Source organism: Ambystoma mexicanum, chromosome 12 (assembly GCF_040938575.1).
Source record: "Ambystoma mexicanum isolate Mex_15411 chromosome 12, UKY_AmexF1_1, whole genome shotgun sequence".
Taxonomy (NCBI): domain Eukaryota; kingdom Metazoa; phylum Chordata; class Amphibia; order Caudata; family Ambystomatidae; genus Ambystoma; species Ambystoma mexicanum.
In genome coordinates this window covers 769,795,535-769,817,426 of record NC_090936.1, presented here as the reverse complement: position 1 = coordinate 769,817,426, position 21,892 = coordinate 769,795,535, and the positions used below count along the sequence as shown (strand labels likewise).

At 45.8% G+C, this 21,892-nt stretch overlaps 1 protein-coding gene across 1 annotated transcript in view; it reads right to left on the bottom strand.

Moving 5' to 3' along the window:
- The window catches only part of ZDHHC17 (zinc finger DHHC-type palmitoyltransferase 17), a 1,301,491-nt gene that overhangs the window by 734,787 nt on the left and 544,812 nt on the right, over positions 1-21,892 (bottom strand). Inside the window, exon 9 of the mRNA XM_069629270.1 lies at positions 831-973. Within this exon, the coding sequence (XP_069485371.1) occupies positions 831-973 (143 nt within the window). The remainder of the gene's footprint in view (positions 1-830; positions 974-21,892) is intronic.

Here is a 21,892-nt window from a genome sequence, read left to right as displayed (position 1 = left end):
TGTCCATTTGACTTTGGCTGTACTGGTTTCCCTAAGGTCCATCTGCTTCCCAAAGGTCCATCTTTATCTTACTGGCTTTGGCAGTGCTGGTTCCTCCATAGGTTAATTGTGAACACTTATTGCTAGAAAACAGACTGCCTGCATCCCTCCGGGAGAGTGTACTTGTTATTAACATGTGCTAAATTGTGCTCTGCCGAACTTTAAATATGTATCACTAATAAGAAAATCTTACCCAACACTTCACAAACCCAATCTATGCCACAACCACCCGTCCACCACCAGACAATAACCCAATCTGCATGTGACCCTGTACCAGTCTCAGGTACAACCGTATTCTCCAGCTCAACTGTCTGCAGTGACATTTCCAGCATATACTCCTAACTTAGTTAGAGGGGACACGGCTACTCCCAGATTCATCCAAATCCCAGGTAGCCATCCTTCCCCTTCAAACGTTTCGTCACCCGGGGAGGTACAAGTGAATTACAGGAGGGAACAATCCTTAAAAAACAGCCTTTGAGACAACCCCTAGAGAATTCAGACAAGTGTAAACGCTTTGTTACAGTACACCACACACCATGTAAACCTGGGCATCTCAGAAACCAAGAGAAATACTTTCCAAATACTATGAAAGAACCACAAAGATTTGCATACGAACGAGAAACAGTACAACCCCAATAATGCACTGTCCAGTCGCAAATGTTAAAGTGATTGCTTCTTTATCACTCTCATTAACTCCCCCCCACCCCCCTTGGAAATCAGTCAATGCAAAGTCAACAAAAAAAGAAATCACATTGTCAACTGTAATAAGAAATAAAACACATAATACTCACTTTGAAAGAAATTGTACTACAGCCCAAACTCCACCATACATTAGCCCTTTAATGAGCCAGGAATCAATGTCGAGGTCTGCTATGAAACCAACCAGCCAAATGACCAAGAAAGGAGTACCCAGCATAACTTTCTGCCTAAATTCCTGTAGAGAGAAAATATACGTATAAAATCAAATTGTAACTTAAAACTTACAATTTTTAAACATGATGCATCAATTTCCCACAAATGTTCATACGGTTTGGTAAATAAATGAGACTTCAGTACGCAAGACATTTTATGAGAACCAATATTTATTCAGCAACTTTAATTTACATTTTATCCAGCAAACATTACTTACCCACTAATCATCTGTCTGTAGTTTGCATCGGTTTAGACTCATTTGCTTTGCAAAGGCCACCATCTAGTAGTTGGCATGGAGTTATTATAGCCTGTTTTATTCAGGATAGAAAATACGCGTCGACTGGGATGTTCCTGTCCCACTAGCACTGTACTAAGTGTACATGAACACATGATTTTCATGCATCGACGTCCACAGATTGCTCATTTCTGACATGACATGCTCCGTGAATGCAATTGTGTTTTTATATGGAGAGTCAGCTCTCATGTTGAGAGGCTGGGGGGTTGCATGGGATTCTAAGCGGATGCATGAAACAGAATGACTATTAGTGGGTAATATTGGCTTCCCAAGGCATTTGAATCAGTTTAGATTCAAATGCTTTGCACCGATTAGTACCTGGAGAAGGTGGAGTAGGCTAAAGGACCCACAGAAAACAGATATTTAGTACTTTAAGAAAGTGCTGTGCTTGCTTATGTCCATGTTAGGGAGAATTTTCAGTTTAGTGCTAAATTACTCCCACTTTAGAGACCCCTAGCTCTTTTGCTCAACTTTGGGGCTTTGTACTTTTCATTTTATGTGTATTCTGTGTTTCTTTTAACTTTGAAGTCTGAAACTCCATAGGCTTCATCTACATTGTGACACGCAGCACCTTCAGTGCAGTTGCACAGGGAAGTCTTAGATTTCCCAAGGTTTTAAATACCTTCTCTTGGTGAAACTACGGTTTACAAGAGCAGTGAAGTGAAATTAACTTTACTTACATTTTGTAACTTTATAGACCCAGCACACACCATCTTACTATAGGGTGCATAAAGGGGTTACTTAGTTTCCCTTTGTCTAGTTTCTCATGTAACATTTATGTTACCCTTTCTACAATTAATGGCTTGAGGCAGTGGTTTACTTTATACTACCATTGTGTGCTTTTACCACGGGCTGCGTTCGCAGTTGCAGTAAAGTACCCATGGGTGGCCATTTCGTCAAAATGGGCCCGGTCTTTTTTTCGCCATTTCTTGTTGGAAAGATCCTTCTTGAGATTTACTCTGCGTGCAAAACCAGCCCCAAACCAGGTTTGGTCCCTTTGTTAGTTTGTCTTTTGCGAAATTAACGAGTGAAGCCCGCCTCTGGTTCAAGTATGTCTCGCAGGGACAGGAAGTGAGGGAGGTGCCCGAAACCCTGTGCTTAATCCCCTTGATTACAAGAATCTACCCAAAGGTTATTGGCCGGCTGGCTGTCTGGCAAGGGCAGCCACCTTGCTGTGTGATCGACAGCTAGGCTGGAATGAATGGGAGAAACCGGCAAAAAAGGCGAGGCTTTTTGGCTTGGAAGGGAGAGTCAACTGGACAAAGGAATCCGAAGAAGAACTTGGAAGAGTCGCCTGCTGCAACTCCTGGACCCTTAGTTTGCCCAGTGAAGCCCTGCTTCTGTGCTGAAGCTCCAAATTCGCCTCGACTAGAGAAGCCCTGCAAGGACGACTTTTCCCTTTGAGTTGATGGGACCAATGAACTCCAGTAAGCCTGTTTGGACATCCTCTCAGAGCTGGCTGTACTGCTGTTGCTGCTGGAACCGAAGTGCCAGGGAAAGGGCCACCAGATTGTGTGCGTTGCTTTAAAGTCGGACCGGAGCGCCAGGAAGATCCTCCGGACTTCCCTGAAGCAGGACTGACCAAGCCTGAGCCACCTCAACAGAGTGCTGGACCCCAGATGCGAGGAAAGTCCAGAGTGGTATCCGAGAACTGCAGTGTTGCTATTTGCTGTCAGATGCAAGGAGCTGAAACACTGAAGGACAGCTGAATTGGAGTCTCCAGGCGTCCTCCCTCTTGTCCCCACGACTGAAGCTCAGGCACAAAAGGATCTGCAGAGCTGTACAGGAACAGAAGCCAGCTGGAACCATTTCTTCTAACCAGAGGTACTGTAAAGAATAAGAGAACTTACCTCTTGTTGTGTAGCCTTGCTTGCTCTCAGTTGAGACCGGTCTTGGTTACCTTGCAGAGTTGCTACAGCTTTGTCCCTCAAAATCCTCCCAGCTTGTGGCCCTTCAAGAGTTCTATTTTCAACAAACATTTCTAAAAACATTGTGCAAGACTTTTACCTATCCGCAAAGAAGATCTTCAGCTCCCCTAGAGCTTGTGCAATTAACATTGGCTGTCCTGGTTCCCTGAGAAATGCTTCTTACCTTTGACTTTGTACTATATCTTTTCCTCAGGAAAGGATTAAACTTATTTGACATCGGAAGGTTTTTAAAAGTATTTACCCATTTGTGAATTATTTGTTAACCTTCGTTTTATTCCTCTCTTCTATCATTTACACCAAACTCAGTATTGCTCTAAATGTACCAGTGATAAATCAATGTCCAGTGTCCTAGCTATTTAAGTCACCCGAGGGTGTTGGAAGTGTGTGTGCCATCCCCAATGGGTATCTGATTTATATCAACTAAGTGTGTTCTGAAGTGTATTTTAATTGTTACATATTCTGCTCCCTTTTAAAGAAGGCTTATACAACTAATGTGAAATACATTAATAATTGTTTTATCAAGAAACCTGGAGTATAAGTGCTTATTTGAATAACTGCTACTGTGAAACTGTCACAACATTACTGCTCACAATGACCCCTCTTGAGATAACCCTGGCTGGTCAGCCGCACTACCAACCTGTGCAGTTCAGACTTGTACCAAAGGTTGGGTCCCTATTGCCAGGTGGTCAAGGTTATTGTAGTGCACACAAAGGGTACTCCATACAATCTTGCCTAACACTCAACAATAATGTGTGACTATGTGAACTGAACTCCATGTTGCGGCTTTGCACATTGCATCTAAAAAGGTGGGTTTGTGCTAGGGACATTTTCTTCTCTGTCCTGAGCCTCCAAAAAATGCTTATTTGACCACTTGGATTGTTTCAATTGACTTCAAAAGGTGAGACTTCTCGTAACGCATCCTGCATTCACTTTTGTTTTGGGGACACTGGATCCTCTTTTTAAGGTTCCATTCAGGGTAGACCTCTCCCCTTTGTTTTGGCATCCATGTTTATTCCTATGGCAGCACCTCACACCATATGTGGTATGCTACCAGGGGCTCCTAAGGCCCCCTTATGCAATGTCATTTTTGGTACTGTGACAAAATGTGTGAATTTGTCACTTCTCCCGAGGGGGAGCACACCCTGTGAGGCTAGGGAGGTGAGCCTGCTCCGCAACACCCCCCCTAGGGGAGAGCAAGTGTGACCTCACCGGGAGAGACTCCCTTGCAGAGATAAGGATCCCATTCCTGTGAGGAACTCCCTAAAGAACATCCCAACATTACCTCTAAGCATACCCTGCAAAAGACTTATATGAAGAAAGAACAAGTATGTTATATGGTCAGCAAGACACTGAGTCAATTTAACTGGGACGAGGAGGATAGAGCAATGAGAATAGAGGCCGCAACAGGTAGAGAGAAAGAGGCACACTGGAGTCTGTAAAGCCTGCGAGTTGCAAACCGGTTTGTGTACCGAAACCAGAGAGCTGGACGTGCAGCATCCTTTAAGTTGGAAAGAGAGAGGAACGAAGAGTGGTGGGGTGACCATGGGATTTCTCGTGGTAGATTGGTGGTCCTAGAAACTAAGCCAAAACCACTATGCAGTTGGAACCACATAACATCACGGTATATCAAACACCGGACGGCCATCCTAAAGGAAAATATGGATTACGAAGCACTAGCAGAAAAAAGGAAGCTGGACAGGCGGAGAAGACCAATCCAGAATGGAAAAAAAAACAGTGACGCGATCCCTGAGAGCATCAGGTAATGGGGAAAAATGGGAGACCCAGTAGAGAGACAGACTCCTTATGGGAATAACCATACTCCTCCCAGACAACATAATAAGAGCATAACACTACAAGCGAGAGAAGTGGACCAGAATAGTTATAGGAGTAATCAGACCTGTCGCAGCCAAATCAAAGAAAGCATAATCAAGAGAGAAAGCAAAGATAACTATGTCCAAAGAGAGAAGGACCAACTGATATACATAATCCAAAGACAGATTCAGTAGAGGGAACAAAGGTTGTGAATTACAAAGAAGGGAAGAGGGTCTCAAGAGAGAATCATGAAGGGAATAGTTTCTTACCTGTAACTCCATTGCTCCAGCATTGGTATCTTTCATGGATTCACATGCTTAGAATATTCCCTGTCAGACTGGGACCCCTCGGTACACATATATAGCCTTTTCCTATAGGAAAACTTCCGATACTTTTGTGTCCGATCTACGTCCTTTTAGGACCCGCCTACGCATGCTCCGTAGGCCGTCCCAGTATAAGAGGCCCGCCCCCGCGGCTCCCCTTCAGATTTCGGCCCCTCCAAAGTAGGAAGGGTTAAACTTATCAAGCAAATACATTGCATTCCGGGGAGGCTGGCGGGCGCATGTGAATCCATGAAAGATACCAATGCTGGAGAAATGGAGTTACAGGTAAGAAACTATTCCCTTCTCCAGCATTGGATCTTTCATGGATTCACATGCTTAGAATAGATTGTATAGCAGTAACACCTGAAAACGGCGGTGAGAATGTAATGGAATATACCCTCACCACAATACACAATGCATAGGTACACCAGAAATAAGTTTACTCATAACCGTACGCCCATAAAGCATACGGTCACCAAAAGGAAGAAAAACAAAACTCTCCACAGTGTGGAGCTTACCTTATTGAAACAGATGGCGCAGGACTGCTCTTCCCATCTGCACCTCGTCCGCATGCTGCCTGGCAAGGCAGTAGTGGCGGGTAAACGTGTGGGGCACTGACCATGCCGCAGCCTGGCATATGTCCGTTAGCGGAATTCCTGCCCATAATGCTGCTGAGGAGGACGTTGATCTTGTAGAATGGGCTCTAGGATGCCCTTGCAGCGGCCTTCCGGCCTTCGAGTGGCAAAACGCAATCGTCGATGAGACCCATCGAGCCAATCCTTGCTTAGAGATTGCTTTTCCTCTCGTCGACGGACCATATGCGATGAACAGTTGTCGAGTAGACCCGAGTTCCTGTGTACGATGTAGGTAAAATTTCAGGGCCCTCTTAACGTCCAAGGTATGAAGAGCTTTTTCTGCTGCCGATGATGGGGTCGCGAAGAAAGTAGGGAGAACAATGGACGAGTGTTTGTGATACACTGTAGGAACTTTTGGGACGAACGTAGGATTAGTTGCCAGGACCACCTTGTCTTTAAAGAATCTTAGGTATGGCGGGTCTACGACCAACGCTTGCAGTTCCGAGATTCTCCTAGCTGATGTGATAGCAATTAAGAATGCCAATTTCCACGATATGAATTTCATGTCCGACGTGGCCATAGGCTCAAAGGGTGGTTTCATTAAGCCTGCCAACACTATGTTGAGACTCCATGTTGGTGGGAAACGTTTTACCGGGGGAAAAGTTCGAAATAAACCCCTCATGAAGTGTTTTACAAGTCTGTCCCTGAATAGAGGAGACGACTGTCTCTTCCTCGTGAACCTCGAGATGGCCGCCAGGTGCACCTTTATAGATGTGAAAGATAAACCCCCCCTCCGCCAAGAGAAGCAGGTAAGGTAGAACTTGCTCCGGCGTCACCTTCAACGGTTGTAGGCCTCGTTGTCCTCGACACAATTCACAGAACCTCCGCCACTTACACTTATAGGTGTAAGATTTGTTGGTAGAAGGGGCCCGAGCCGCATGCAGAATTTTCTGACAATCCTCCGAAACGTCTAAGGCACCGAAGTCCGAAAAGTCAGGAGCCGTGCTGTAAGGTTGAGACTGTCCGGGTCGTGATGCCACACCGTGCCTTTGTCCCGGGACAGTAGGTTCGGGACTCTCGGAAACGCTATTGGATGTTCCAGCGACAGGTGAAGCAGGTCGGAAAACCGCGGTTGCCGCGGCCAGAACGGTGCCACTAGAATTACCTGGCAACTATCTGCGTATCCACTGTACTGTCCTCCGTATGAGGGGAAACGGAGGAAAAGCATAAAGGAACAATTCCGTCCATGGGAAGGAGAATGCCTCCCCATGGAACCCTCCTGAGGCCATCTGCTTGCGAATAGCTCGCGTTTCTTGTTTTCTTTGGTTGCGAAAACGTCCAGTGGGGGGTGGCCCCATTTCTCGAAAACTTTCATTAGCTGAACTGTGTCCATTTCCCATTCGTGTATCTGGGCCATCCTTCTGCTGAGGGAATCTGCTTCAGAATTTCTCACTCCCGGGAGATGGTGAGCCACGATGGAAATCTCGTGCTTTAATGCCCAATGCCATGTTTTCTGGGCCTCAATGGAAAGAGTCCTTGATCGCGTCCCTCCTTGTTTTCTCAAATAAAACATGGCCGTCGTATTGTCCGTCAGCACTCGTACTCTCGATCCCTTGAGGTATGGTAGGAATGCCTTCAGGGCCCATCGTACTGCTCTGAGCTCTAACACGTTTATGTGTAGGAGTGACTCCGTTTGAGACCAACGACCTTGCGTTTGAAGAGTACCCATGTGAGCTCCCCATCCGGTTAGGGACGCATCCGTGACTATGGTTCGCTGGAACTCCGGTTCCTGTAGGGGTACACCGTTGTTCAGATTGTGGAAACTCTGCCACCACTGAAGGGTCCGAAGCAGCTTATCGTCGTTGATGGTTTTCTTGTCTGACCACGATCCTTGGGCCTGTGTCCATCGGTCAGCGAGGAATTCCTGGACTGGCCTCATGAATAGGCGACAGTTTGCCACCAGATGGATGCAGGATGCCATGGCTCCTAGGACCGAAACGTATTTCCTCACTGAGAGCCTGGTGGTTTGTCGTAGTTGGCTCGCCAGCTGATTGAGTTTTGAGGTTCTGTCGAGGGAAGGCTTCACTAGCCCCGACTGGGTCTCGAACTGTGCCCCCAGGAACACCAACATTCTCGATGGCTGCAGAGAGGATTTTACGAAGTTTATGGCAAATCCCAGCTGTTGTAGAAGCTGCATGGTGGCTTGCAAACTTGTGTTGGTCGACGCTGGGGAGGATCCCCTTACCAGCCTGTCATCGAGGTATGGGTATACGTGGTGGCCTTTCTTCCTTAGCCAGGCCGCTACTGGGGCCAGGCATTTCGTGAACGTTCTGGGGGAGGTCTTGAGCCCAAAGGGAAGAACCGTGAACTGGTAGTGAGTCCGCCCTATTACAAACCACAGGAACTTCCTGTGTTTTCGACACATTGGAATATGGAAGTACACGTCCTGTAAATCCAGGGACGCTAGAAAATTCCCTTCTTGAACGGCTCGGATCACTTCTTGCAGCGTGAGCATTTTGAATTTCGGGCTCTTTAAAGACTTGTTGAGATCGCGTAAGTCTAAAATGGGACGCCATTTGCCGTTCGGCTTTTTTACGACGAAGAATCTTGAGTAGACTCCTTGACCTTTCTGTGATGTTGGAACTAATTCTATCACGCCCTTTGCTAACATGAGTGTTACCTCTTGTTGCAGTATCCTCAGATGGGAATGAGCGGTGAACGCAGGTGGAATGTGCGGAGGGCTGTGCTTGAATTGTAGAGAGTGCCCGTTCCTTATAGTGTCCAGCACCCATTGATCCGTCGTCATTCGTTCCCATTCGTCGACATAGGCTGATACTCTTCCCCCCCCAGAACGGTGTGTTGTTCATCATTGCTGATCTTTATTTTGCTCGTCTCTCGACGACTACGGATAGGATGGTCTCTTCCTGGACGTCTGGAAGTTCCGGCGTCTGTTTGCAGTTTGGGAAGCACGCCTGTATCCCTGGGAGGGGTAAGCCGACCTACCAAAGGATCTGTCTCCCGACGCAGAGAATCTGGAATTACCTGAAGCCCCTCTAAAGGGACGAAAAGACTTGTAGCTTCGGCCACTCTGGAGGGCACCCAATGAACGTGCCGTGTCCAAGTCCTCTTTCATTCCCTTTAGGGCCTCGTCTACCTTCTCTCCGAATAGAAGGTCTCCCTCAAAGGGCATATCGAATACTTTGTATTGTACCTCTGGTCTGAAGTAGGTACACTTAAGCCATGACTGTCGTCATAATACTACCCCATTATTGACTTGCTTGAAGCCCGACTCAGCAAGGTCAACCGCGATGTTTATTGCGTGATTGGAGGCTTCCTCACCCTCTCGGACAAGTAACATCGCTGCCTTCCTATGCTCTTCCGGAAGATGATCCAGCAACGGCGCCAGCCTGTGCCACATTTCTCTGTCGTATCTGGCTACAATAGCCAGAGAGTTTGCGGCCTTTACTGTAGTTGCTCCCACGGATAGCACTTTTTTGCCAAAGGCATCCTTAAGTCTTGCTTCGTTTTCAGGCGGAGTCGTGCACTTGTGCTGGGCCTTCGCCTTGCTCGCCGCTGCCGCCGACACCAGCGAATCAGGCGTTGGTTGGGAGGATAAATACTTGGGGGTAGACTCTGGAGCCTTAAACTTTTTCTCAAGGCGCCCTTTCACTGCCGGCTCCGAAAAGGGGTGACGCATGGTCTGCAACCCCTCCTTCCACACGTGGTCTAGTATGGGTATTGAGAACACTGACCTCCTTCTCTTACCCATGTGGTCGAACAAAAAACAGTCCTTTTTCTGTTCTCCCTGGGACAAACCAAATTCCTTACACGCCTTCTCCATCATAGAATGGAATGATGCAATGTCGTCCGGGGGGGGACGGGTGAGCTGGGCTTCTTGGGGTTTCTAACTCCACCTCTGACTCCCAGGTTGGATCCCTGGAGGGGGATGATGAGATATCCGACATGGCTCCCCTATCAAACTCCGAATCTGGCAGCTCACCTTCCTCTTGAGGTGCAAGGTGCTGAGATTGGCGTGGTAGGTGCATCGGTGGACGGGACGGGCCCGGCTCGTCGACGGGTGACTGTGGCAGGTTTACCTGAGGTAGTCTCTGGTCCAACGACTGTACTAAAGACTGAAGCGTGGACAGAATCTCCAACGACAAAACAGATTGAGGATTGAGAAGAGGGGCAGACACCGGAATTCCGGATCCCCTCGTCGATGACTTGTCAACCACTCGTAGCCCGAGGTCTGCCGGGCCAGCTATTCTCCCGCTCTCGTCCTCCCCCGAGGACAGCGACACAGCCTGTTCCTGCAGTAAAGTATCCGGGGTGATCGGATCAAAAACTTCAGGCATCCAGGCTTCCTGTAGAACCTCCGTTGACGAGGCCACCGTCCGAGTCGTCAGTGGGACGGTGGATACCACATGCGTCAGTGGCAGGGTGGAGGCCGATGACTGGACTGCCGTCGACGACGGTGGCTTAGCAGGTGGTTTAGGCGGTCCCGCCTTTTCCACACTTGGCCTGCCTTTACTCGACTCATGGTCGATCTATGGTGATCGCCCGAGGATGATTTCGGCCTTTCCTTGTCATGCTTTTTTGATGAAGATGACTATTTTTTCGACGAGGATTCTCTAGCTGAATGACTCCGAGATGACTTTTTTTCTGTCGGTCGAGATTTCTTCGCCGGTGGTTCAGACGAGGCAGCACGGTGTGATGTTTTCGCCGATTGTGTGGAGCCTACCTCCGAAGGGGGGTATGCCCCCGCTCCATCATTCAACCATGCCACCGGCCGTCGATTTCGGTCTTTGAGGGTCTTTTGAGAAAACCCTTTGCATATGTCGCAGTTATCAGCCGAATGATGAGGGTGGAGACAGTATATACAATCCATATGTCCGTCCCCCTCGTAAAGTTTTTTCAAGCCGCACGTCGCGCACGGACGGAACAGCGCTTTTCCTGACATGGAGGAAAATTTCCCCTAACTCCAACTCCAGGTACACAACCTTGTACAAAATAGTAAGACGACGCGAGGAGATCCCACTACTTTGGAGACGGTTGAAATCTGAAGGGGAGCCGCGGGGGCGGGCCTCTTATACTGGGACGGCCTACGGAGCATGCGTAGACTGGTCCTAAAAGGACATAGATAGGACAAAAAAGTGTCTGAAGTTTTCCTATAGGAAAAGGCTATATATGTGTACCGAGGGGTCCCAGTCTGACGACGGGGAATATTCTAAGCATGTGAATCCATGAAAGATCCAATGCTGGAGAAGGTTGGATAACGTTACCCTGGGAAAAGGGAAGAATAACGGTTTGTAGTAAAAGTAAAGGAGAAGAACAAAAGGAAACCAATACCAAGGGAGAAGATGTCAATATATGGTCAAAGGGACCTAACTTTGAGAAGAATAAGTAAAAGAATGTGTTAAAAGAAGTCAGAAGAGACTATTGGAAAATCATTTTCAAGTTGTTAAGGTGGTGGTAGGGTTAGTTAGGATGATGGACAGATTCCTGATGACTGACGAGCACCTTAACTAGTCTGTTAGGTATGGAATGACCCATTTTAGTAGGGGGTTCTTTGTGAAATTACCTTTTTTTAACGGTCTCAAAAAGAAAAAGACTAATTTACTTTGACCAATTTTCTTTTGATCAGAAAACCGGCATTGTAAAGGTCTTTCTCTTGAGACCTTTAAAATGCATTTTTCCCTTTTTTTTTTATATTTGGGGGGTTTTACTCCTGAGCCCCATATTTTTCTTCCCCACCAACACCACCCACCCCCATCCTCTCCTGCAGGATTTCAGCCCCAGCCCCCTCGCCCTACCACCACCCTCTCCTGTGGGATTTTAGTCCCAGCACCCACCCTCACCAGCCCCTAAACCAAAATACATACATACAACACATGAGTACGCGCGCAAAGATACACACACACACACACACACACACACACACACACACACACACACACACCCCTCACCCTCCGCTTCCTAGTCCTGCAGGGCCTGTCAACCGCGGCACGCACTTGTGTGCGGCAGGGGCGCGACAGTTTGCTTTCTAAAGCAACCTTTTAGTGAAAAGATCTTTATAAAAATATATTTTTAAAAAAATCTTTCCACTGGGTACTAAGTAGGGAGAGATGGGCATTATCCTTTTCTTTGATAAATACACGTTTCAAAAGTCTTAAGATTCTGTGTCCTCGTTCTGCCCCGCCACAGTACACTGGGCAGGCCCTAGTTAAAGTCAACTCCTTTTTATGACCTGTGTTTTACCTTTGCAGCACAATCCATCTTACATGGAGTGCTTTGGGTACACTGTGTCCCCTTTTCCTTCGTCCAGAGTAGCATTTTTGCAAATGTCCAGGATTCCGAGGGGCTGGTGGCAGTCGGTAGATGTGTACCATGTTTATGGGTATATTACTACATGCTGCCTTTTTAGCTGCGATAATGCACGAGAGGACCATATACTCAAAATGGCCTCCACATTTGTTTTAAATCCTGTTCAAGATGGACTGTCCTTTGTTGGCCATCCGACTTGCTATGTAGGGGAGGGTCGCCTTTCTTCATGCACCTTGATAGCCTTTGTAGGGGAGCAGCCGAATGCCCCTGCAGGAAGTCCCACCCCTATTCTGCTTATATGTTGCGAACCGGATGTTGTGACAAGTGCAATACAAGTAAGTGTACCTATATCACAAGAAGCCTCCTATATCACAAGAAGCCTTTGAGACAAAGTATCCACTGAGAAAGCCCTACATGATGTATCCCTGAAAGGATGACGGTCTCCTGAAAGATGCCTGAGGAAATGTGAAGACGTGAAAAAAAGAAGCTGGTGACGTCATGAGAAATGAGCGTGCCTCACTAAGAAGGATGACCAGAGAAGAAAATGCATAGGCGATCTTGAATCTGATGCGGAATGAAGATTGGACGTGTGAAAAGCACTGCAGAGAATGCAAGTCATTTTATAACTGTACAGATGCTGTAACGCAAGTAGACTAAGTGATCATAAAGGCTGGCTATACGTAGTGAACTAATTGCAGGCGGTGCCACCAAAATATATATGTATATAGAATCTGTACATTCAATGTCACAATTTTAGTAAACTCAACCCATCGAGAAAAGAGGATTTATGGCTGTGCGTGTGTCGCAGCAAAGAATAAGCCAAAGCTCGAAGATAGACCACAGGAAGACTGCTTGGCTTGGTGTCAAAGGATCAGTTCTCGAAGAACAAGTGTGAGATGCCGAGGCATCCCTTGTTAAGTTGCAAAGAGAACATCGTGAGAGCCAAATTCTTTATTCAAGACTATTTAATGCTATAAAATGGGTCGATTCACGGTCTCTGATCACGTGAGTCCAAGATGAAAATAGAGATGGGCATGCAAGCCTGAACCTTGATAAGAACGTGCTCACACTCACTTATATTCCCAGAGACGAGAAGCTACTAAAAGGCCAAGTTCAAAGACAATTTGAATGGCAGACTGCATGAGAGATGATGGGCAAATTGGGTGGGGAGGTACGGTCATGTTCACCCGCCAGCACCTGGGGTACCACCTTACGTGCTGCTAGGGAATCAAATGTTCCGGAAGGGCACAAGCGTGCCAACCAATTGTAGAAGGCCATATAACAAAGGGCCTTATAGTTTGAGAGCCAATGATGTGTCATGTTTCTAATCACCGTCAAGATGACTTGCACTAAGGGAGGGCATGAGTTGCCCACCTGACAATAGAGACCCAATCACAATCATATCCCATTTAGAAATGTTGCCCTTGAGCCAACTACAATCCCCTGTAGGTTTTCTTAGATTACCAGGTAGTATGACATCATGTATGACGTGCTTTTGCTATAAAAGTGTAATTTTTTATGAAATGCATTGAGATCGTGCTGTGTGATGTCTGTTGTACTCCCTGTTTCAGATAGTTGATATTAAAACAGACGTTTTAGCAACTTCCTGAGTCGGTCTTGTTTGGTGTGAGTTATTCTCCATCCCATCCATCTTATAATATGTCACCTTAAATAATGTTTAAGCATTAGCATGTTGGATGGTTGGCTAGAAAGACCCATCAACCAGTAGTTCTCCAGAGTTTCCGATGATCAAGTACCCTCCGCCATCTAGCTGGAAGATCGCAATGTTTCCTATGGTGAGCGGCCGACAAAATTCTAGCAAGTAAATCAAGACAGGTGGGACTGGTCCCCCTTCGACGAAATCCCTCCTGGTTTCCACAGGTGCTTTGCGGACGGAAGGTGGAAGTGGTCGATTGGAGGGGGAGTCGATACCGAAGGCCTTGAGCTGAAAGAGCGAATGGTGAGTAGACTAAGGAGAATGGCAAATTGAGGGGATGGGATTGTGGTAGTTAAAAGTAACGGGTAATTGGAAGTAACAGGGAAAAGTAACGGGTAGGTAGAAGTAACAGGAAAAAAGTAACATGATTTTTGTTGTGTGTAAATGAGAGAGATGAAGGCCCGAGAGTCCTAATGCAAGGGGATTCAGAAGGAGTTGCCATACACTTCAGTCGAAGTAACTTAGGCAACGTATTGGACAGGTCCATATAAGATGGCAGCTCAAATCCTTTGATCAGGGTATAATTAGGGGCAGAAATACGAGGAGTGATCACCGAGGATAAAAGTGAAGAGTCTACTAGTCTGTGCATTTGTGGTATATTGAGGTGTCGAAGAGAGACAATTGTGTAAAGAGAGTTGAAAAAAGGTCAAAAAGATATAGCGCCTATCTAGAGAAACGGATGGTACAGACTTAGAAGTAGGTTAAGATTATTGAGAAAATAAAGGTTTGAGCGGCGATTGTTGGAGCACGCTCAAATTTGTTTTTATAAAGGCATTTTGTGTCAACACTGGTAAATAATGACAGTCAATTGAGGCTTGTCACAATGGGAGACATTACTCCTCTGATGCATTTATATAAGACATTGCCAAACATATGCCCAAGCTCAAACAGTACAGTGCAGAATGGATGAAAGGCACAGCAGATAAGATGTTCATGCCATGGCCACAAGGGGGATCGATGTCGAAAGCAGTTTTGCAACACATGACCGCATACTTTCACGCTGCGTACATGGGAAAGAAATTAGAAAAAAGGTTAGCTATTTTAGAGCTTTGGAAAATGTACGAGGAGGAGACAGAGGGTCCGATTCCTGAGGATTGGATGCTTAATCAGTGTAAAGAGGAAGGTGTCGAGCCTTCTGCTCCCATTGCCTTGCCGGAGGCAAACATTGATAGTGCAGAAGACGTAGGATTGTATCCGTTAAAGGAACTGAAAGCAGCAACGGGGTATAGTAATCCAATATACGAACCGCCTGCTTATACTAGCGATGATAGTCCAGAGGAGACTAAAAGAAAAGATGATATTTAAGGTCTTACAAAACAGGGAAGAGAAAAGCGAACGATCAAATGTATCGACAGAGATAGAACGAGAGATCAAGAGATGGAAAGGACAGAAGGAAAAAGCTGCCGAAGTAACGCTGGTACAGAACAAATGGATGGGAGGACAGATATTAAGCTAGATGGGAAAAGTATTTAGGAAGTTAGGCAAAGGGAAGATCAAGACGAACAGGATAAAACAAGACCTGGAACGAGAGACAAGACTGAAAGAAGATGAGCATAAGAGGAAGAGTACACCGCAGCAAGAACAGATATATCAGGAGAAGAAATAAAAGAAAGAAGAAAGGGCAGAGGAGCAAATGATGTATGACAACAGAGAGCAATAGAAGAGTGGGATAATCAAGAAAAGAAGAGGGAAGAGTAAGAAGCCCAGAAATTAAGAGATAAAACAATATAAGGACAAAGGGAAGAGGAAGAGAGAAGAGCGGGGTAAGGAGAGAAGAGATGAGAAAGGAAGAAGAAAGTTAGATGGGAAACAAGTCAGTGAGGAGAAGTAGATTAAGAATTAGAACGAAAGAGGAGCTAGCCGGAACGCGATATTGATCGCATTCAAAAGGAATTAATGGAGCCAAGTCCAGTAATACACTAGAGCAGTATAGAAGAGTTCCTCCAGTTACAAGGAACAATGTCAGGGCCATCCAAAGTGACCCTAACACAGAACTTCGATATAGGGAACATCAGAGATGGGATGGATAACGCCTATCAGGACGTGAGAGAAGGCGACAAATCGGGAAGCCGAGGGATGGGAGAGCAAACCCTAGCCTTCCAATTACGAAGAGAGTAATCCATTTAGTTTTGAAGAAAGAGCCTTGTCTTTAAGTAGATTGACCTTCGACAAGGGTGAAGGAGAGAGCCATACTAGTTGGGGACCAGATATGTCAGACGAGGAGAGAGAATCCTTCCGAGGGGAAGAGGGAGGAGGTGCATGCGCTCTCGAGGGAGGCCTGCAGGCATTCAAGGAAGTGAGATAGTCAGATTAAGAGCAACCTAAATAAAAAACACCAGATTCTATAGCATACCCAGATCACTCTAAAGGACGATCGTGTAGCAAAAAGAGAATCACTGCCATATGGGAATAGGTTAAGGTCATTGCCAGGAAGGAGGCGATCAATAACCATTGTCCGTACCATGTATAGGCAGACGATAGGAGCCGATTGCGAATCAAGATTTACACAGTTTCCCTTATTGGAAAAAGGAGGAGCAAGACCACAGTATATTCCATGGCCACATATGGATAAGGATAACTTAAGGTGTAAACTCCCCAGTTAACGGCTGGTGCGGAAAAATTGATTCATGATTTAGAGAAAATGATGGGAGGAAATATCTCGGCAATGGGGGATACTAAGGGTCTCCTAGCAGCCATTCTTGGGGAAAGAGCTGATGAATATCCTGCTCTCGTTCAACTATCAAGTGTCACGGCACAGAACACGGCACACGATGGAGCGCTGTTTAGTAATTGTAGGGCAGATGTCTGGAGAGCTTGCAGAGTACAATATCCCGATGTATCAGACATGGGTGTGATCATGACACACAAGATGAAAGATGACTGAGATCCGCTGGCTTATATTCAGGAACGCTGGACTCTTGAAACACATGAGCTGTGGGGAAAGACAGTGGCAGCATTTTACCACATTCTATGCCAAAGATTGCCTGAGCAGGTACAGAGGCAACTCAAGAAGCGAGTGGGAATGGAAGTGAAGCCATGGCTTGATATACAGTTAACTATAGTGCATCATTGTCGGCTGTTGCAGGAGAAAAGCAGCAAGAAAGACTATGCTAGAAAGATTGAGGAAGCCAAGTTAGTCCAGAGGAAACTGTCAAAGTATGCCATAGAAGGGCCGTTATTTATGAGGGGAGAAGGGCTAGGAGCGAGCAAGCAGTGGGTACACAGCAGGTGAATAATCAGCGCCCGATGGACCAAGGAGACAATGTATTTGGACCAAGGGGTAGAGGCATTGGCTACAGAGGAAGGGGTGGATTTCAGAATACTCAAAATGGGTTTCAGAATGTGCAGAATGAGAATCAGAATGCGCAAGGAGGGTTCACCAAGGGGAACTAGTCAGATGAGGTCCTCCTATATGCTAGACATGTGGGATGACAGAGCATATTGCGTGCACATGTGGAAGCCAAGGGTATGTACAAAATGGCCAATTCTCAAGGGGGGGGGGGGGGGTCATCTTATCCTCCAGCATATAGCTCACACGTTAGGGACGGATTTGCCCAAGGTCAGACAGTGTAGCAAGCACAAGCACTGCAAGGGCAGCAGGCACAGCAACCACAAGAGTTACAGCAAATGCCAGTGAATCTACCGCAAGGGCAGTCACAGCACAACAGAATGCAAACACAGGACAGTTATTGACACCTAGAAGAGGGGGTGTCACTGTGGTGGAAGGGAATCCTTTCACAGATAGTGGTATGCATGTATCCACAATAGGACAGCTAACAGGGCAACATGATGTGTTCAGTACTATCCGTGACACCAAACCCCCAAGAGGAACCAAGGGTTGATGTGATGGTAGGAGGCAAATCTTGTTCGCTTTTAGTAGACAATGGTGCAACTCGTTCGTGTATACGAGAGGGGAAATAACCAATGTCGGGAAATGTCATTAATGCTCAAGGATTCTTTGGAGCTACACGTCAAGTTCCTTTTACTGAGGAATTACCAGTTTCCATTGTTATATTCACAGCAGACACCAGTTACAATTTTGGGAAGAGACTTAATGACAAAACAAACATGACAATTTCTTTTACTGGCAAAAGTAGTGTGCTCCACTCGTGGGATACACTATATGAATGTGGGCGAGTTTATATTGGCATTTACAGGGCTAATGGCTCTGCGAGGTGTGCTAATAGAACCTGACGTTTTTCTTTATGGGGTAAGCATTCTGTTAACATGGCTACCTAGTTTAGTAGGAAGGACTATGTGGATATCCGATGAATTTTTCTTTAGACCACAGAGACCCATGGATGAGGAGGGGGGCAGACATCCCCCTATAATTAGATGCAGCCATAGTACGAGGGGGACATGGCAAAGCTAGAAGGAACAGATGATGAGGGTAGGCCATGGAGAACAGTGATCGCCATCAGGGAAGGCTGTTGCTTGACTGAAGTCACTGATGACATGTTTAGAGATGATCCATCAGATGATGAAGTGGTGTTCTTTATGAGCATTACATATTGGATCAGAATAGAGAAAAGGGAGATTCCAGAGCGCATGGCGATAATGTGGCAGCCGCCAGCATTTTTTGACAAAGACTAGGAGAAAGTGCCAATCGTTTTCTAAAAGGGCCGTATGATGTAGGCCTGCTAAATGGAGTAGGGGAGGTTAAAATAAAGCTGAAACCAGGAGCGATTCTACCTAGAGTGAGACAATACCCAATGTCTCGAGAGGCAGATGAGGGCATTTGTGAGACCATCTCAGCATTGATGCAGCAAGGGATTATGGTACCATCAACGTCATCGTGCAATACCGCGGTGTACCATGTGAAGAAATCGAAAGGGAGGGTTGTGGAGATTCATACAGGACATGAGACCGATTAACCAGAGTGTAGAGGCAGAGTTTCCTTTAGTTCCTAATACAGCAACGATACTATGCAGTGTTAAAAGGTAATTATATAGTGCCTCCTTAATATTTATATTGGCCTAAGCCTAGTCGCGCTATACAGAAAACTGCATTGCAAAGTTCCAATTTTAGGTTAACTTCGCCGCCATTTTAAGATCCATCCGCCATTTTGATTAATACTCGTGTGTTCTTCGTTTTAAAATGGTGGACTATGTTTTCAACTTGCAACCAAGCCTCCCGACCTTTGAGTTCTGTAAATGTTTAGACTGTCCAAGAGCCGACTGTTTAGACTAGGCAATGGGACCTTGTGCTACATATGAACTGTTTAAGTGTTGTCTGCACTCACAAGACTCATCCTTGTATACACATTGGGACAAAGAAGAACAAACTGACGGTAGACATAGGCCAAATAGAATTGTAAAGAGACGTTACACGGGGCTTACCGCGGGATTCGAGAACATACATCACCATTGTGCCTCCATGGAAATGCAAACCTATGTAATCCTTTGCATAATATTGTATAACCTGTATGTGAACTAGGCACGAAGTCTAGACCACGAATTATCAACGTGAAGAGAGGCTGGACAATATTACACAAAATTGTATAAAAGCATGAATGTTTCGACGTCCAGCACTCTCTCACCTCTCTGTCGGGCTGGTACACATCGCGAGGTGTTGGGAGCCAGATAGCCATCTATGTTGCTTTGTAAACTGTACAGTAATAAGAGATCTGTGAATCGTTTTAGCCCCTGATTGGTGTATTTCCTTTGTGGTACTCAGCCTCGATATTTCCTTGTTCTTTCAGCAGTATCCGAGAAGCGCTGCCTCAAGAGTACTGTGAGTCTCCATCGATCTTTAGTAGAGTCCTACAGATGGACCTAGGCAATATTCATTTGAAAATCACTGTAATAAATACGTAGATGACATTTTAATTTGTAGCACAACAGAATATGAATGCAGACCAGACTCCATTCAATTAATGACTATTCTAGCAGATAAGGGATACAAAGTAGGCAAAGAGAAGCTACAGTATATTGTCAAGTGTTGTCCATAGGCCAGTTGATCTCACATGAGAGAAAGGAGGTAACACCTGAAAGAGCTGAGGCGATTATGAAAACTGCAATCCGCACATGGTGAAGCAGATGCAACAATTTTTGGGATTATGTAATTATGTCAGAGCATGGGTATTTGATTATAGTTCATACTCAAGACCCCTTTCGCAGGCTTTAAAAAAAAAGCATAGGTGAATAAGGAGAAAATAGAATGCACTGAGGAAATGGAGGAAGGGTTTGAATACTTGAAAAAGGCAATTTGTTCAGCTCCTGTTTTAGGAATTCCGAACTATGCTGAGGAGTTCTTTTTATTTTCACACACTAATGGGACAGTTATGAGAGCAGTGCTTACACTGCGGACCACACTGGGGTAACAACCTCTGGCATATTACAGTGAGATTTTAGATCCGGTTATGAGAGGGCATTTTCCTTGCAGTCATTGGCAGCAACCACAATTGCAATTGAGAAATCTACAAGTATGGTGATGGGTTGTTCTATGACACTTTTTGTGGAGCATGCTTTGTTTGCCATTTTGGAGAAACCTAAGGGTACATTGACATCGCTGAGAGCTTCTTTATATGGTGTGATAATACCAAATCCAGCGATTAAAATTGTCAGAACTCCTTCCACCTTCGTGGCTGAGCCAGTGGCAGAGGGCAAGCATGTACATGATTTGCGCGAATTATGAGGATTTTTTCGATGACATACTGCACGTTAAAGAAAATGCACTGGCAGGAGAGGAGATTCTCTTTATTGCTGGCTCTTCGAAAAATTGATCAGACAAGTGGAGAAAGGCATTCTGGCGCAGCTGTAGTGAGGCATACAGCAAACAGAGAATTTGAGGTTGTGGCAGGTGCAAGAATACCATCTCACTTATTGGTGGTGCTTATTGTCGCACTCGAGAAACACGAAGGGCAGGAAGTGACGGTTTACAGTGACTCCGCCTATGTGAGGTCAAACGTTGCAAGAAGGGGTAACCTCTGTGTGGATGGCACACCAGTGCAGCACGCGTCTTTATTGCACAAGCTTATTAAGGCACTACAACTCCCAATAGCCACAGCGATAGTTAAATGTGCAGTGCACACTAAGTAAACTGACTTCATTTCTTGCGGAAACGAAGCTGCAGATGCCAAAAGAGTTGTGTATTCACCAGATATCTCAAGTTTTGATACTCCAAATGTGAAGGAAAAAGTAGTTACGATTATGGTAGTGAGTGAAGGATTTAATCATTTACCAAGAGCTCAGTTAATGGAGATTCAAGGCAGTGCACCACAGGAAGAGCAGGAATTATGGAAACAAAGGGGGTGTTCTTTTTCCCCCCCACTGAAGTATTATGGCAACAAGGCAGTACTGCAAAGCCAGTAATGCTGGTAGCATTGTTAAAGGTAGCGCTTAAACAGCTGCACTACCCCGCGCATGTAAGTAGGGAGAGTCTGGCTGCAGCAATAGCAGAAGACTGGTTCGTACCAAACCTATTAGAACACGTATTTTATGTAGTAAATTGCATCGTATGGCAAAAATGCACTGCTGGGTATACACTGCGCATGATTAGAGAAGTAATTCCTCGACCCAATGGTTCTTTTCAGCATTTACATATGGATTATGTTGACATTCTGCAAGTATGTAATGGATATAGATATCCAATAGTGGTAGTGTGTCCCTTCTCCAGGAGAATCGAAGCAGGTCATTGTACACACCCTGATGCCACTTGCGCAGCGAAGTTTCTAGTACGGGAAGTCTTTCCTAGATGGGGAGTGTGTGAGCTGCTGGACTTTGCTGGAGACACAGTGTTGATCCGTAACTTAACTAGAAACTGGCATGAGACCCGATTTGCTGGACCCTATGTTGTGGAGGACATTACTCCCTAAGCAGTAAAAGTTCAAGGCAGACTAGCTTGGATTGATCGCAGCAATGTTAAAATCTATACCAGTGAGACCATAGCACCCCCAACGATTAATCCAGAAGCAAGGCAGGAATTTCAGCGCGTGCAGACTCGATCAATGACGAGGAAGAAGGATG